This window comes from Mus caroli, unplaced genomic scaffold, assembly GCF_978045245.1.
Source record: "Mus caroli unplaced genomic scaffold, Mus_caroli_1 scaffold_11, whole genome shotgun sequence".
Taxonomy (NCBI): domain Eukaryota; kingdom Metazoa; phylum Chordata; class Mammalia; order Rodentia; family Muridae; genus Mus; species Mus caroli.
In genome coordinates, this window is record NW_028227266.1 from 73,680,524 (window position 1) to 73,697,033 (window position 16,510).

General features: G+C 42.9%; 1 protein-coding gene across 3 annotated transcripts in view; it reads left to right on the top strand.

Moving 5' to 3' along the window:
- Positions 1-14,237, top strand: part of Atosa (atos homolog A) — a 76,937-nt gene extending 62,700 nt beyond the window's left edge. For all 3 annotated transcript variants that reach the window (XM_021173437.3, XM_021173436.3, XM_029482023.2), the window contains 5 exons: positions 181-289; positions 1,330-1,488; positions 5,980-6,048; positions 8,063-8,259; positions 13,667-14,237. In XM_021173437.3, the coding sequence (XP_021029096.1) occupies positions 181-289; positions 1,330-1,488; positions 5,980-6,048; positions 8,063-8,259; positions 13,667-13,820 (688 nt within the window). In that variant the 3' untranslated portion in view covers positions 13,821-14,237. The remainder of the gene's footprint in view (positions 1-180; positions 290-1,329; positions 1,489-5,979; positions 6,049-8,062; positions 8,260-13,666) is intronic.
- The last annotated feature ends 2,273 nt before the right edge of the window (positions 14,238-16,510 follow it).

Genomic DNA, 16,510 nt, shown 5'->3' on the forward strand with positions numbered 1-16,510 from the left:
CTCGAATTAAAGGTGTGTGCCATCACCTCCCAGCTAAAAATTTTGTATTTTAAAATTTAATAACAATTTTAGTAGTTTGAATGAAATTGTTCAGCTTCTTCTAATTCATTTTATAGATGTAAATAAGAAAACATTGCAGCTAACATGTTCTATTTTTCTTTGCTTCTATTTTCCCAATAGCTCTCGGCCATGCCTGAACATTGACGAGGACCCAGATGTTCATGAAAAACCTTTTTTGAGTTCAAGTGCTCCACCAATCACAAGTCTTAGTCTCCTAGGAAATTTTGAGGTAATGTTGTTTTGAAACTATTGTAGAAGTCAATGTGCCTTAAACTAGGGCACTAGGGCTACGAAATCATTATGTCTTTAATATTCTTTGTGAGAAGGAAATAAATGAATTGACCGTCTTTTTTCAAAGCCTTGAAATTACCTATCTTGCTCCTTCTCAAATGATCACTTGACCGAAGGGCCACTCCTCCCACACCATGGTGTCCCCGTAGGTCACACCACATAAGCTTCTGGGGGTCTTGAAAACACCTGAAGAGCCACCACTTAGAGACAGGGTGCTCAGGAGTGAGCACCACGTGGATGGACAGGGTTTCTTCACCTTTTTTTTCAGCTAAACTAAATAAAATTCCATATATTATACAACAGCATCTTTTAAAAACAGAAGTAGTCATTTTCCAAGATGACAAATGTTTGGCTTAACTTTCTAACAGGACTTCTATATGTGGCCTCTGTCGAGACCTAGCACCTTCCAGTGGGCTTTCTCAGGGGCAGATATCTTCTCTGGTGGAGCTTTTCTTTTCAAATATGTCCTATTATATAACCTAGGCCAGCTTGGAAATGACTACATAGTCCAGGCTAGCCTTGAAATCACAGCAGTCCTTTTGCCTCTGATACCCAAGTGCTGATGAGGTTCGAGTCCCTGTGCCCAGCAGAGAGCGTATTTTCCACTCACAAAGATAAATAGCATAGCAAGCGATTAGATCTAACAAACGGCAATGTTCCAAGAGGATCCAGTGGTATCTGAGTGGGTGAGAGGAGGTGTTGGGTAGGATCTAGTAGAAGCTGGTTGAAGGCAGAGGTGAGTTCAGGTCAGGTAAGAAACACGTCTCCTGTAATAACCAGCATTTCTGTGTCACTCAGACTTCCAAGTGGCTGGCTACTCAGTACACTCCTGCCTCAGCCCTGTTGGACAGTGGTTTACAGACACATGCTACCACAGGACCTGGAAAACATAGTCAAGTAGTTCCCTAAGTAGGAAGTGAAATTAACGTGCTACATTTTCTACCTTTTCAAAGCACATGTTGTCGTCTTGTCTTCCAGGAATCGGTTCTGAACTATCGTTTAGACCCCCTCGGCATAGTCGATGGCTTTACGGCTGAGGTGGGAGCCAGTGGGACTTTCTGCCCAACGCACTTGACTCTGCCAGTGGAAGTGTCGTTCTACAGTGTTTCGGATGATAATGCTCCCTCGCCTTACATGGCAAGTACTTTTGTCTTTTCTGCAAGAATCAGCCAGCTTAGTATTTCACATCTCTGCTTCTGTTTTGCCCTTGAAAGTGTGAAGCTGTTCCTAAGAGAAAGTTTTAAAAACTGAATACAGACCAGTAAGCCAAAATGCTGCTCCAAGACCTTTTTCTCAGCTGGCTCAGACTACAGGTGACCTGCTTTGCACTTGAAAAGGTTGCTGAAATTTTACCCATTTTTACATAACTGACTAGTGACTGACATAATCAGTCTATCTTGCTAAGTTCACACAAATTCCCCAGTGCTTACTGTATACTCAATACCAAATGGCTGCCTCCTCGCGTGGTTCTTATGTCAGTGGGGACTTGGGGCAACCTGAAGCCCCTCCACCACACCTCCCTCCCCCGCTTTTTGATCCTGAGGTTCTAGAGAGTGTGAGCTATTTCTGATCACACCAGTGTCTCTCTCTCAGTGGAGAGCAGGAGAGCTTCTGTGAGTGAGAAGACAGTCTTGAGCCTGAGGTCTTGTAAATTTGAGGTTCCCATTTTCTACTGCAGGGGAGTCTGGGTGATACAAGCCTCAGCCTGCAGAAGTGCCTCTGCACACTGGAGTATGTGTAAACACTCCTTCAAAATACAAAGGAGAGGTTTGTAGTGATGCTGTAAAGTGCAGAGTCACAGTTAGTCTCACTGTGAGAAGCAGAGATGCATACAGGCCTAGACCTGCATCCCTGACTTAGCACCTGCCCAATGGCTTCCTTTCTCCTGCCTTCAGGCATTCTAAGAACATTAGTGACAATGTCTTTTGTTAAGAATAAAAGCTGTGAAAAGGGATTTCTGCATACCTGACAGGACTAGAAGCTGTACTTTCTAGGGAGCTAAATATGGCCACCTCAATGGTGTCCTGGTTTGTCAAGGGGGCTAGTTTAGGTTAACTCCAGTTTTAAGGTGAAATTTTGGTTCAGGGCCTGGGTAGTGTTTCATACCTTTGGTAGACAAGCCTAGTCTAATGGGAACTTTGAAAGGAAAGGGTTAACTCAGCCTACTAAATTGTTAGGTTCTCCTGGGAACTCTGAAAGGATACTGGAAGGGGATAACTCAGCCTACTGAATTGTTAGGTTCTCCTTCTAAGGAGGCCTGCCTTAGTGGGGTTGAGGCTAGCCTGGGCTATGTAGTAAGTTCTGGAAGCACCTTGTCCACAGAGGATAATCCTATCTCAAAAACCAAAAACAACAGTCAATGCCACCTGCCTTTTCCATTACAATGATCTTCCCACTATCATATTTTCCCCTATGTCTGTTTATTTGGTAGGAATGGGTTCTCTTTGCTAGTGGCTCACTCCAAACCTCACACCGCAAATCTTTCCTAAAATTTGTTCTATATTTTGTTGGTTTAGTCTGCTTTCAAAGGGACTGACCATATTTTGTTAGCTGGGACTGATTGTTTTGTTAGATCAAGCACATCGTAGACCATCAGAGGTAATGCACCTTTGTGGTACCTAATACATTTTAGGACAGAAAATTCTTTGTGGTGGGATTTTGTATCGAACAATTCTTGAAAAATTAATTCTTCATTTTGGAGTCAGCAGTAAGAATGTTCTCCAAGAACCACACCACAGCACTCAGCTACACAGGAACTGTGTCTCAGAGAAAACAGCTGTCATGGTGGTGAGGTCAGGCTAGGCCTGTTATGGGCTCATGACTGGCTAGGAGTGGTTTCCTGCTGTTTGTAATTAGTCAAATCGAGGCCTGCTGGTTTTAGTTTTCCATCTACTATTCCATACTAGTTTTTGTTGTTGTTAGTTGTATTTTTTGACATGGGGTCCATGTCAGCCAGTCTGACTGACCTCACAACCTGTCTGCCTCTACATATCAAGTGCTGGGATTACTGGAGTGTCACTGTACCCAGACATTCACATTCTTTATCATCTAATAATTTGGGGATTTTTTGGTGTTAGGATTCTGCCAAATTTAGTTCACCTTTACCTTACTATTACAAATATGCCAGAGGACATGTTTCATTACATTAAACGAAGTTTTCTTAGGTACGGATATGGATATGCTGGCCCATGAAGTGAATTGAGTAATATTAATCAAATCCCAGCTTTCCAGTGCTACAACTGGTCTTAGATTATTTAGAAATTGTTGTTTGGAAGCTGAAGAGAGGGCTCAAAGAGTATTTGCTACTCTTCCAGAGGACTCAAGTGCCCTGTGCCACCTGTGCCCAGCACCCACACTGGGCAGCTCACAACACTCTATGATTCTAGTTCCAGGGGATCCAGTGCCCTCTCTTAGCCTCCAAGGGCACTTATACTCAGATTCAAATACCCACACAAACACACACACAGTTTAAAGGAAGAAAAAAGTGATTATACTGGAGTGCTGCCCTAAACTTAAAAGACCTTTCAAAAATCTGCAGTCACTGTGAACTTAATCACTGTTATCATTATGATCTAAAAGCTATCAGAATTGTACGTTAGAGAAAGAAACAGTCACAGTCATAGTTGTCATCGTCCTGGCTCTCTCTTCTTTGTATGGGAAGGAGGTTGGGGGGGAAAGACAATAACTCCTGGCCCTACCAGTGCGATTATAAAATAGCTATCACTTTGATATGCTCTGCTTGTTCTTTCTGGATTCAGAAAGGAGTGTGTTTTTCATGTACCTGTGCACACTTCTTCTACTTGAAAAGTGGTGTGCGTATGCCTCAGTGAATACTCTGAGCACACTGTGAGGAATTATTGCTGCATTGCCAAGGTGTAAGGCTAACGTTCATGCTCTGTGTGTGAAGTTAGGATCGTGTGTTAAAGCAGGGCTCTCTCGCCACCTTGGTCCATTGCTTTTTACCTCCCAGCCCAGGTCCCATGTCACCTAGTGCAGCAGTCCTATGTTACACTTACCTTGAGACTCCTGTTTTCGATATGTGATAATGGAGTCATGAGTCCACACTTACTCTACTTAACTGCTGTAACTACTGGGAGGAAAGAATCCCTCAAGAAAGTAGACATGGACAGCATCCGAAAGCACCACCTGTGGCCACTCCCTCACCCTGGTTATTGGGAAGCTTTTTGCACATCCAACTGACTTATTTTTTTCACATTTATTCTTTCTTCCCCATTGTTTGGACTTTGCAGAAAAACTGCTGCTTGTACTTGAGGTTTTCTTAAACTTTGCTGTACAAATGATATCATCAGGGAAGTCCTGTGGTTGAAAGGCAGGATCTATTTGCTAGATCTGGAGAGTGGCCAGGCAGACTGATCTAACAGAATCGTGTGTGTGTGTGTGTGTGTGTGTGTGTGTGTGTGTGTGTGTGTGTGATGCTGTGTCTACCCCTCTGAGTACTAGACTAAGTGGAGGACCTTCAGCGTCTGTTTTAGGTTTAGCTAGTGAGATGACTACAGTTCACCTTTGACCTCTCCCCAGAGCTCAGCTCTTAGACCTTCAAGCTAGTGTTGCTCTTGTTTAGAGCCAATTCTAAGTCTAAGATTCCTTACCAAGTAAACAGCTAAAAGGCAATACCCCTGGGTGTGGTCCATCACAGCTGTGATCCCAACATTTGAGAGGCTAAGGCAGGGGGATTTTCATGAGTTCCAGCCCAGTCTTGGCTGCATAGCAAGGCTCTGTGTAGACAAAGAACTAAAGGAAATAGAAATAATTTGGGTATGATGACACTCGCTGTGTAATCCCAGCACTTGAGAAGCAGAAGCTTCAAGCAATAGACGTTCAAGGCCACCGTTGGCAACATAGTAAGTTTGTATCCGGCCTGAATACATAAGACTTTGTGTGGAAAAAAAAATGGAAAAATATAAAATAAAAAAAATACTCAAATAGCACCTTAAAAAGATCCAGATTCCGGCACAGCTGCTTCTGTAGCAGCATTCCCTCCTGGAAAACAGTTGTATGGCTGCTTTGTGCAGAGCAGGCAGCTTGGTGGTAAACCTTCATTTTTCATACTTGCTTTGAACATCTCTTCTGCTAGAAATTCATCAGGCTGGAACCCAGATTTCCAACCCCACTTAGTTGCTGTCTTAATTCTTTTCTTCTGTCTTTCATCAGAAATTCAGATGTGTAAGTTGACTCACTAACTGAAGAATTCCTTCATTTGGGGCCCCAAATTAGACATACTTTTCCATACTCCATGATCAATCATTTCTTTGCTTCTTCATGCCCCCTCCCTCATTAGATAACAGAACTAATCTATAGCCCTGCTTTATTGATTTCCTTATGGCTAGGAAACCTGACCCTTGCTGTGTCTCAGTGGGCAATTCCAAGCAGAGTGGCCGTAATGCTGTAACGCTGTATGCTGCTTGTTGCAACATGTCCAGGAAGAGCAGCAGCGAATGGTTTCTTTAGAAGGGGGAGTCCCACCGCTTCATACTCGCAGAATGTAGCTCTTAATGCAATCTGAATGTTTTTCCTTAGAAATAGGTTACTGAATTGTACGATAAACATGTGTTCTTACTTTCGCCTGTTATATATGTATGCACTCAATTTGTCTTCTTTTGTTTCAAGGGTGTGATTACTTTAGAGTCCCTTGGTAAAAGGGGTTATCGAGTACCTCCTTCAGGAACGATACAAGTGGTATGTGTTTTATAGCCTACAATTGCAATAATCATTCTCTCACACATATAGAACTTAGCCCTTTCTCCTGCTACTGCTGCTGCAACAACCTTGGTAAGTAACAGTGGGCTGCAGCTTGGTTTGGAGTTGCCATGCTCTGCCCCAGGAATGAGCATTTTGGGGGCCTCCATTAAAAGAAAAGATTAATAAGCTAATAGACATGAATGCCTTAGACAAATAATATGAACCATTTAAATGATTTAAACTGAGCTATTTTCAATATATTTAGGTCCTGACCAATACCTTCTATTAAATATTAAGCGATATTGAGATTGATCTGTTTCAAAGGAGACCCTAAAATACTGTATTGCTTTGGTCGGAAAACCTGGGAAACAAGATGTTAATACTAATGGAATGATTTCTAAAGCTGACTCAGTGCAATCTGAGAGGTGTCGGGGCAGAGAAGGTGGTATGCCTTCAACTGTTGTCATCTAGCTTGGCCTAAGGAAACCTCTTCTTACCAGGGCAGACCTGTATGACCCAGGATAACACTGCCAGTCCTCAGTCGGCTTCAGATTTTGCAGACTGGAAGGATCTGGCTGTTGCTGGCTGTTTGCACTCAGCCTCTGGTCCAGCCCGGAAGGCTTTCTGATCCCTGTGACCTCAAGGGGTCAGCCCATCTGTCAGTTGGGTTGCACCTTATCAAGTCTGACTCAGCTCTGCCCCACCTGCATGCTTATCTGGCATCTCACAAGAGTGAGCAGTCGTGAGCAGTGTGCGTGTGCACCACAGAAGAGTGGCTGCCTATTAAAATGTGATTTCTCTATCCCAGACATTTTTTTAAAGCTAAGGAGCGATCCTTGTCCATTCTCTAGCCCGTGGCTGTAGAACCCATGAGGTGTGTGGACCACTAGAGTGCTAGCTATGAGCTGCCCTAGTAATAAGCCACTGGCCTAGAAAGAGAAGTCCACCTCTGAGTGGCCCGTTTTAAGCACGCTTTTATTCTTCACGTGGTCTGACGTCCTGGGTCTGCTTTGTACTTCTTGACTGTATCAGCCTTGATCTTAGCACGTGCTAGGTTGTAAACTTGGATCATAATGCTGGTGTATTTCTCATTTTGATTCAGTGAGTGATGTCCGGTCCCTGGGACGAGCTTCTCAAAGCCTGGCACCAAGTTACCGATTGATGTGTTGGTAATTTGGTTAAAGTCAGTTCAGCAGCTTGGGTTTTTAATTTAAAAATGTGTATTTTTTTTTAAAAATTACATTTTTTTTCAGTTATTTATAGCCAAGTAACAATTGACTTACTCCAGTCTTCTCTGAGAATACATATTCCGATCTGTAATGATAGCGGTGATTTGTAAAGCCTGATCGTTTGTGAGTGATTCCGAGTGTAAAAGCTTAGTGTTGTTACAGACTGTGGGTCTAATGAGTGAGAGTGAGCTTTATTTATTTATTTATTTCCTGATCCTGAAACTTTTTCAATAAAGTCCCCCCTTGAACATTTATAGCAATTTTACAGTAAGTAGTTTAAAACAGTTTCTCTAAAATTCTAGTTTTGCTGAGCTTATATTTTTTATTTTAAAAATCACAATCTGTTAAAATGTAAGAGAAATTAAAATTCTACCTTGAGAATTTGCGGTTGATATCACCAGTGAAGCTAATGTTTGAAATAACAGAACTAGCATATCCTAATGCAAAAGACATCATGAAGAGTGTACTATGCTTAAACGAGCAGAACAATTTCTGAAAATCGGAACAATGAGAAAAATGTATGCTATTTGCTATTAATATGAAATGTGTGATGAAAAATCTTAGTTTATTACAAGATTTTTTTTTCTTATTGTCATATAAGAAATGAGGTTGAATCTCTGAAAGTATTGAATATTACTTTTTAGCTGTTAATGTTAGCTTCTGAATGGAATCTATTGAGCAGAATTAAGTTACTAAAGAGCCTGTTTAATTACTGGGAAGGTATTCTGCACCATATATACAAATCACTCTTTTGAAGAATAACCCTTGTGTTGTTTCTTCAGACCTTATTCAATCCCAATAAGACTGTGGTGAAGATGTTTGTAGTCGTGTATGACCTACGAGGCATGCCAGCCAATCACCAGACATTCCTGAGACAGAGGACGTTCTCAGTTCCTGTTAAACAGGAGATGAAGAGAAGTATTAACCAAGAGAACATCCAGCACACGGCACAGTTACTACGCTACCTCATACACCTGAGGTAATGTCTCAGATCAATAGGAAAGTACCTTACTTGAGGACACCACAAGAGGGCATCAGATCCCACTATAGACAGCTGTGAGCTTCCCTGTGGGTTTTGGCAATTGAACCCAGGACCTCTGAAACCAGTGCTCTAAAGCTCTGAGCCAGTGCTCTAAACCTCTGAACCATCTCTCCAGCCCACTAGACTTGCTTTGTAAGGGAACTTTTTTTTTTCAGTTTGCAAAAAAAAATTTTATTAGGTATTTTCTTCATTTACTTTGCAAATGCTATCCCAAAAGTCCCCCTCCCCCCCTCCACTCCCCTACCCACCCACTCCCACTTCTTGGCCCTGGCGTTCCCCCATACGGAGGCATATAAAGTTTGCAAGACCAAGGGGCCTCTCTTCCCAATGATGGCCGACTAGGCCATCTTCTGCTACATATGCAGCTAGAGACACGAGCTCTGGGGGTACTGGTTAGTTCATATTGTTGTTCCACCTATAGGGTTGCAGACCCCTTCAGCTCCTTGGGTACTTTCTCTAGCTCCTCCATTGGGGGCCCTGTGTTCCATCCAATAGCTGACTGTGAGCATCCACTTCTGTGTTTGCCAGGCCCCTGCATAGCCCCACAAGAGACAGCTATATCAGGGTCCTTTCAGCAAAATCTTGCTGGTGTATGCAATGGTGTCAGCGTTTGGAGGCTGATAATGGGATGGGTCCCTGGGTATGGCAGTCTCTAGATGGTCCGTCCTTTTGTCTCAGCTGCAAACTTTGTCTCTGTAACTCCTTCCATGGATGTTTTGTTCCCATTTCTAAGAAGGGGCAAAGTGTCCACACTTTGGTCTTCGTTCTTCTTGAGTTTCATGTGTTTTGCAAATTGTATCTTATATCTTGGGTATTCTAAGTTTCTGGTCTAATATCCACTTATCAGTGAGTACATATCATGTGAATTCTTTTGTGATTGGGTTACCTCACTCAGGATGATGCCCTCCAGGTCCATCCATTTGCCTAGGAATTTCATAAGTTCATTCTTTTTAATAGCTGAGTAGTACTCCATTGTGTAAATGTACCACATTTTCTGTATCCATTCCTCTGTTGAGGGACATCTGGGTTCTTTCCAGCTTCTGGCTATTATAAATAAGGCTGCTATGAACATAGTGGAGCATGTGTCCTTCTTACCGGTTGGAACATCTTCTGGATATATGCCCAGGAGAGGTATTGCTGGATCCTCCGGTAGTACTATGTCCAATTTTCTGAGGAACCGCCAAACTGAACACCAGTCAGAATGGCTAAGATCAAAAATTTAGGTGACAGCAGATGCTGGCGAGGATGTGGAGAAAGAGAAACACTCCTCTTCCGTTGGGATTGCAAGCTTGTGCAAAAATCTTTTTTAATTGGATATTTTATTTAGTTACATTTCAAATGTTTTCACCTTTCCTGGTTTCCCTTCTGCAAACCCCCTATCCCATCCTCCCTCCCCTTGCTTCCTTGAGGGCGCCCCTACTACCCACCCACCCACCCACTCCCCTGTGATTGATGCCAGATAAGGCCTTAAGGGAACTTTTTAACTGACTGTATTAGCACCATGCATGCTCAGCATGGGGCTCTCTTGACAACATGCCAACGTGGAAAACATGTGGAATTCATTCTTACCACCCTTGCTACTTATTAAACTCAGGGGTTTACACTTGTAACTGTCAAATGGGGCATACTAAAAGTCAGGATGGAGCCTGATATTTGTGACTTTTAAAACCAGTGAGGCTGATAGAAACTTGGTCTGAGCCATCAGCTTAGTTTGCAGTTACTAGTAGCCTTTTTAGTAAAGTTACAAATCTGGCTATAGAGCCCCTTGTCTGTCATCCCAGAACTTGGATAGTGGAGGCAGGAGGATCAAAAGTTCAAGGCCATTCTCAACTATCTGTCAGGTTTAAGGCCTGCCTGGGTTACATAAGACCCTGTCTGAAAAAAAAGGAATCTCTGGAAAAGTAACAAGAAGCAGGTAAGCTTTATATAGTACACTTTACTTAACCTAGCAGATCTAAATGTTAGAATGTGAATATATAATCAGTATAAAATCAAGATAACTTTTTATTCTTTTTGTTTTAACAAATCTTCTAAATCAACAATATATTTTACCCTTGGGACAATCAATTTGAAGTAGTCCCATTTGAGGTGGCTGTTAGCCACATGAAGCTAAGTGTCCCTATTGAGCAGAGGAGTTCTTAAACTTGACCCACCCACTCCATGACTGCACCTCCATGCTTCTAGCTATCTGGCAGGTGACGGTGCTGATGTGGAAGGGGTTTCAGAGCTGCTGCATCCTCCAGCGTTGTGTTCAACCTGCAGCTCTAGCTTGTGTAAGAGCTTTTGTCCTTGGTTGCTTGTGCCCTTCTGGTCCGTGTTGCCAACATCCCTGAGTTGCAGTTTAAGCCCCTAGACCCTGTGTAGCTCTCAGGAACACTGAACAAATCAAAGACAGAAGACAATAGCTTTTTCCCTGTAACCCTGTAGAATGTTCTCAACCCCGTCAATGACTGGCTCTTTATTGTAAGGAATCCTGTGATTCTCAGCCATCCGCCAATATGTAACTGCAGGTTAGGTAGGGAGTGAATTAGAGCCACACCTGAATAAGACTGTTCCTCTCAGAGCACTGCATGGTGGGCCTCTCCTTGTCATTATGCATCCAAAAGGCAACACTGTACTCACAGTGGGCCTGCCTGACAGGAGCACCATGGGATGTGCACATAAGCTACGAGTGTGAAAATGTGTCCGCCAGACACGAACTTGGAAAACCTTTTCAAAACAAGAAATGTGGTCTAGTGAGCTGGGCCCATGTGGTATAAGGGAAGAACCAGCTCCCATAAGTTGTCCTCTGAACTCTATTTGCATGGTGACGGTGACATGTACCACTTCCCTCACACACAGAATTTTTTTTAAATGTTGAGAACTTTAAATATATATAAATGTTCCCAGATATGGTTAAATCAAGAACTTGGAGAGACTGAGGCAGGAGGACTGACTGCTGTGAGTTCAAGGTCATCCTAGGCTATTAAATGAGTTCTATGTGAGCCTGAATTACAGAGTGATACGCAGATGTGAGAAACTTAAAAAGGTAAATAAATAGAAGTAGAAGTATAATCAAATAGCACACTCTAGGAATACTTTCCAGTGGTGGACTGTGTTCCGTGATAGTGACGTCTCCTTAGTATGAGGAAGGTGCTGGATTTGATTCTCAGTTTTACAAAAATGATAGACGGACGGACGGACGGACGGACAGAAGGAAGGAAGGAAGGAAGGAAGTAAAGATATGGTTTATTGGTAGAGTCCTTTCCTACTATGTATGAGATTCTGTGTTCAGTCCCAAGCACTGCAAAATCAGTTAATCCACCGACCAATCACCAGCCCAGCCCAATAGGAAAAGATTCAGGTCTCCTATTCAGCTTCTGCTTCGCACTGTTCTCTTGAGGTTTTGGTTGGCTGATTGGTTTGTATTATTTGTTTTGTGGTGTCTAGGATCAAACCTACAGCCTTGTGCATGCCACAGAGTTGCATTGTCAAACTCTCAAAGCTTGATAGCTTTAGCAGTGTGCAACCATCATTCACCCAAAGTCAGCAACCTCCTCTGTAGTTCTCATATAGTGACTAAATATGTAGAAGCTATACAAAGCCTATTTGGAAAAAATGGCATTGTCCCCAAAGCTTCCCAAGGTGAAAACTTAAGGGAGGAGGAGTGAGCCAGTCAGTGTCACACCAGGCCTTTCCATTAGCTTTGGAGTAAAATCCACAAACAGACTGTCATTTCTGTTGTTCCAAGAAAACAAAGAGAAATTAGCACTGCATGGCATCTGCTGGGGAAAGTTAGTGGAACATAGAAACAGTTCCGTGCCAACTATAGCCTCTTTTCATTTCATCAATAACTTTGTCTGCCGGTACTGTCTTATTTAACCAACTGCTAATAATAGCAGTGATTGTCCCAGAAGTTGAACCTTGCCAGGCATGGTGCACACATCTGTAATACTAGCAGCACTAAAGAAGCTAAGGCAGGAGGATTACTAAAAGTTCAAGGCTAGCCTTCATTACATGGTGAGTTCCAGGGCAGTCTCAGTACAATATGAGCCCCAGTCTCAAAACAAAATGTATGCACTGGGGGTAAGGCACTTGCTACACAGATCTGAGGTCCAGCGTTCCCATTTCCAGAACACACATAGAAGCTGAGCAGATTCAAATCAGTTATCTAGAATCCTTGGAGCAAGTTGGATGGCTAGATGTGCTGGCTAGTATTTGTGTCAACTTGACATAAGTTAGAGTCATTCTTGAAGAGGGAACATCAATTGAGAAAATGCTCCCACCAGATTGCTCTGTGGGCAAGCCTGGGATACATTTCCTGCTAGATGACTGGTATAGAGGGGGGGGGGGGCTAGCTCACTGTAGGAGATGACACCCTTGGGTTGGTGGCCCTGACTAAGAAAGCAGGAGGAGCAAGCCAGTAAACAGAATTATGCCATGGCCTCTGCTCCAATTTCTGCCACCAGGTTCTGACATTGAGTCCGTACCCTGACTTCCTGGATGATGGACTACAAGTTGTAAGATAAAATCTTTTTTTTTCTCCCCAAGTTGTTTGTGGTCATGGTGTTTAATCACAAATAGAATCCCTAATTAAGGCAGTAGACCAGGCAAGTCAGCAAGCTCTGGCTTCAGTGAGAGACCTTGCCGCCTCAGTATGAATGTCTCAAATGAATGAAGAGCAACTGAAAAAGACAGCCAATGTCGCCTTCGGCCCTCACATGCACACACAGGCACAAATGCACGTCAAGAAAAGCTTGAGTCTTCTCTTGCCTGTTTTATTTTATTTTGAGACATTTCTGTATTGTAGTCCAGGCTTGCTTGTCATTGGATGAATTGGTCATGATGGCCTCAAATGTGACAGTCTTCTTGTCTTGCCCTAGTGAGTGATGTGATCACATGAGTAGACAATTTATTCAGAAAACCTTTTTAGATTCTACAGTGACTCTTTTGAGTATGGGATCCATTTTAATCTACCCTATGTCATAGAAAGCTAATTTGTATGAATTCTCTTATCTGTGTGTCTAGAATATGCCTGACCTGCAGAGCCAAGGCATAGTCATATAATTAGCTGGTGTCAGTGGGAATTTGATGCCTTAGATGAGGAGAGTGCACATGCAGCGGGGCCAGGGAGGAACAGTGACGCTGAAACCCCGACTCCCAGAAGACACAAGTCTTGGCCCCATTACGGAGCAGAGGGTTTAGGGAATGACGAATTAGTTTTTGACAGCTCAGCCCCAGATACTGTGGGAAAGGGAATTAATCTCATGGCACAGCAAGAGTGGTTCTTCCTGCTCCCGTGAGTAGTTTTACTTATTTTAAAGACTCATCCCCTAACATTGTTGTCTTTTTTGCATTTATTTAGGTTCCAGAGTTCTAAATCTGGAAAGATCTACCTCCATAGAGATGTCCGGCTCCTGTTCTCTAGAAAGTCCATGGAGGTCGATAGCGGTGCTGCGTATGAACTCAAATCCTACACTGAGTCGCCAACAAACCCTCAGTTTTCACCAAGGTGTTGATGAGGGGGACAACTTAAAAGTATTTGCTCAGTACCCACGCCTGAACATGAGCGTTCACAGAACGGAATACATCAAACGAGAGCCGGTGGGGCAGAGTGGCCCTCCTCTGCTGTCCTGGACCAGATTTTATTAAAGGACCCCTTGAAATGAGACCCGTGACTCCTAAGTGGACTGGAAGCACCCGTGTCTTCGCCTTTCCGTACTGTTGAAACCACTTCGTTGGACAGTTGCAATAGCAAAATCCCCAGTTAGATTAGTGTTTACACATTTTATTTCTGTTATTTAATATTTAATGTTTTCCTTAATAGTCAAGTGATGTTTGTCTCTAGTGTTCTAATGTAGCACAATCCTATGTAAAATCATACTATGTATTTTTGACATTATTGTTGAAATTGAAATATATGCATAAGTCTTTAATTTTGTGTGGTGTGTTTTAAGTGCTATTCATTTAAGCTACTGAAAATGAGAATGAAATGTTGGGCTTCTTTAAGATTAATGCACTATGCAAGCATGTATGCTTTTTTATCTCTCCAGGTTAGGTTTTATAGCACTCACCCAGGGTCTGTCCCCAGGGGGTCCGACAAAGCTGCTCCCATCCTCCTGGCAAGCGCTGAGCTACCTGCCCATTCTCATTCCTTCTAAGGTCCAAAACATTCTATTTTCCCTGAATCACTACTGTAGAGGTTTTACTTTAAATTGCTGTCCCATGCTAGATAATTTTCTCACACTGTTAAAAAAAATGTACTTTGAAAAGATTAATATTTATATTGTAAATATATGCAAAAAACTAAAACGTGTATTTGGCTTTTATTCTTAAACGAGACACTTATGTGACTGTTAGATTAACCATCAGACAGTATCCATTTAGCTCCATAGCTGCCAAGGACAGAAGCATTTGGCAATTGGAAAGGTCACCAAGAAAGAGAGCTTGGCTGATATATCAGAAGCCGCCTCCTGTCATGCTCAGGTAGAACACGAGAGTCTTGATATTTGTGCTGGACCAATGGGCAGCACAGTAGACAACAAGACAGGAATATTTAGGTACAAACTAGGAGCGGGGCATACTCTAATCCCAACTCTTGAGGTTCAGAGGCTGGAGGATTGCTGCAACTGTGAGGCCAGCCTGGTCTAAATAGTGAGCTCCAAGACAGCTAGGACTACATAGACTCTGCCCCCCTCCCCACACACACACCCAAAAAAGTTCCCGTTCTAACTACTCAGTGCCTCTCTGAGTTTCAAATAATTTTCAAGTCTCCTACTATATATCCCTTTAATTAAAAATGCATTCTCTCTGTGATGAACTGTAACTCAGTCACAGAGTGCTTGCCTAATATGCACAAAGTCCTGAGTTCAACCCACAGCACAGCATAAACCAGGCATGGTGGTACATTGTCATCCCAGCACACAGGAAGCAGAGGCAGGAGGATCAGAAGTCATTCCGGAGTCATAGTGAGTTTGAGGCCAGCCCGAGCTACACGTGCATCTCAAAGACAGAAAGGGGGGGGGTGGAGGACAAAAATAACAACTTATGATCTTTTAAAAGTTTGCATATGCTTATGAAATCCCAAACTTAAAAATTATTATTTTTTTTGGTGCACATTAGCATCAGAGCCACCAGAGGGAGCTTTGTAAGACTCTGTCAAGAGTGTTTCTCATGGTTTCTAATCTCTGGCTAATTCTTTAAGCATTCAGTTCTCGTACTAGCCACATTAAATGCTCAGTGGCGGTTAGCACTACATGCTTAGTAGCTAGTGTATCGGGGAACACAAACGTAGAATACCACATCATCACAGAAAGTGCTATGGGACTGCTTTGTTCTGGATTGATGGCAGTTCAGGGGCCTCAGATGGGTGTGACCTCAGGAAGAGTATACAATTAGAGGAAAGAAAGATTGGGGTTAAAGGGAAGACATCATAATCAAGTCAGGCTTGGGTTCGGTGCTTGCTTTACCTATGAAGCCATCCCATCGGCCCTAAAATCCTCTTGTTAAGCAGTGGATAAAGCCAGCTCTATTTGTAATACCAACATCTGGGAGACTGAAGAAAGGCGGACCCTGAAATTTCATGAGTTCAAGAGCAACCTAAACTATAGACTGAGACCACTCATCTCAAAAAGTAAAGTTTTAAATAGAGACTCAACAAAAGAGGTTAAGGGACAGGACAGAACGAGGAATGACGACCCAGACCTGTGATAGGGCATGTACAAGGACCATAAAGAATGAAAATGTAGAGAAAATCCAATGCTAGGGACCAGAATAGCCCAGATTCTTAAACACCTGAGGAGGAGTGGTCTCCCAGAATTTTAATAATGTATAGCTGTGTCGACACATGCAGATGCCTTGAGTTGTGTTTCATGTGTTCTATAATTTGTAGGTAGCTGCAGTCCAGATGGAGAAAAATACCAGCAACAGAAACAGAACCGTATTTCCTTGAACCCATTGCCGTTTCTTGGTCTCCTCTTTGTTTCTTTGTAAAGGGGCAAACAGCTGACTTGAAATTTTGGTTACACCAGGAATCGGTCCTAGGAGGAAGGGTCATTAAACTTGAGGCCAGACTTGAGCTATACGCCAACTATGCGTCCATCTTGTGGAGCTGCCTAGTTAAGTCCCTCCCTGGCTTTAAACAGAAAGGGGAGTGGGGAGGAATGACCACTATCTAGGGATCAGAGGAGAGCATTTTGGGCAATGGAGC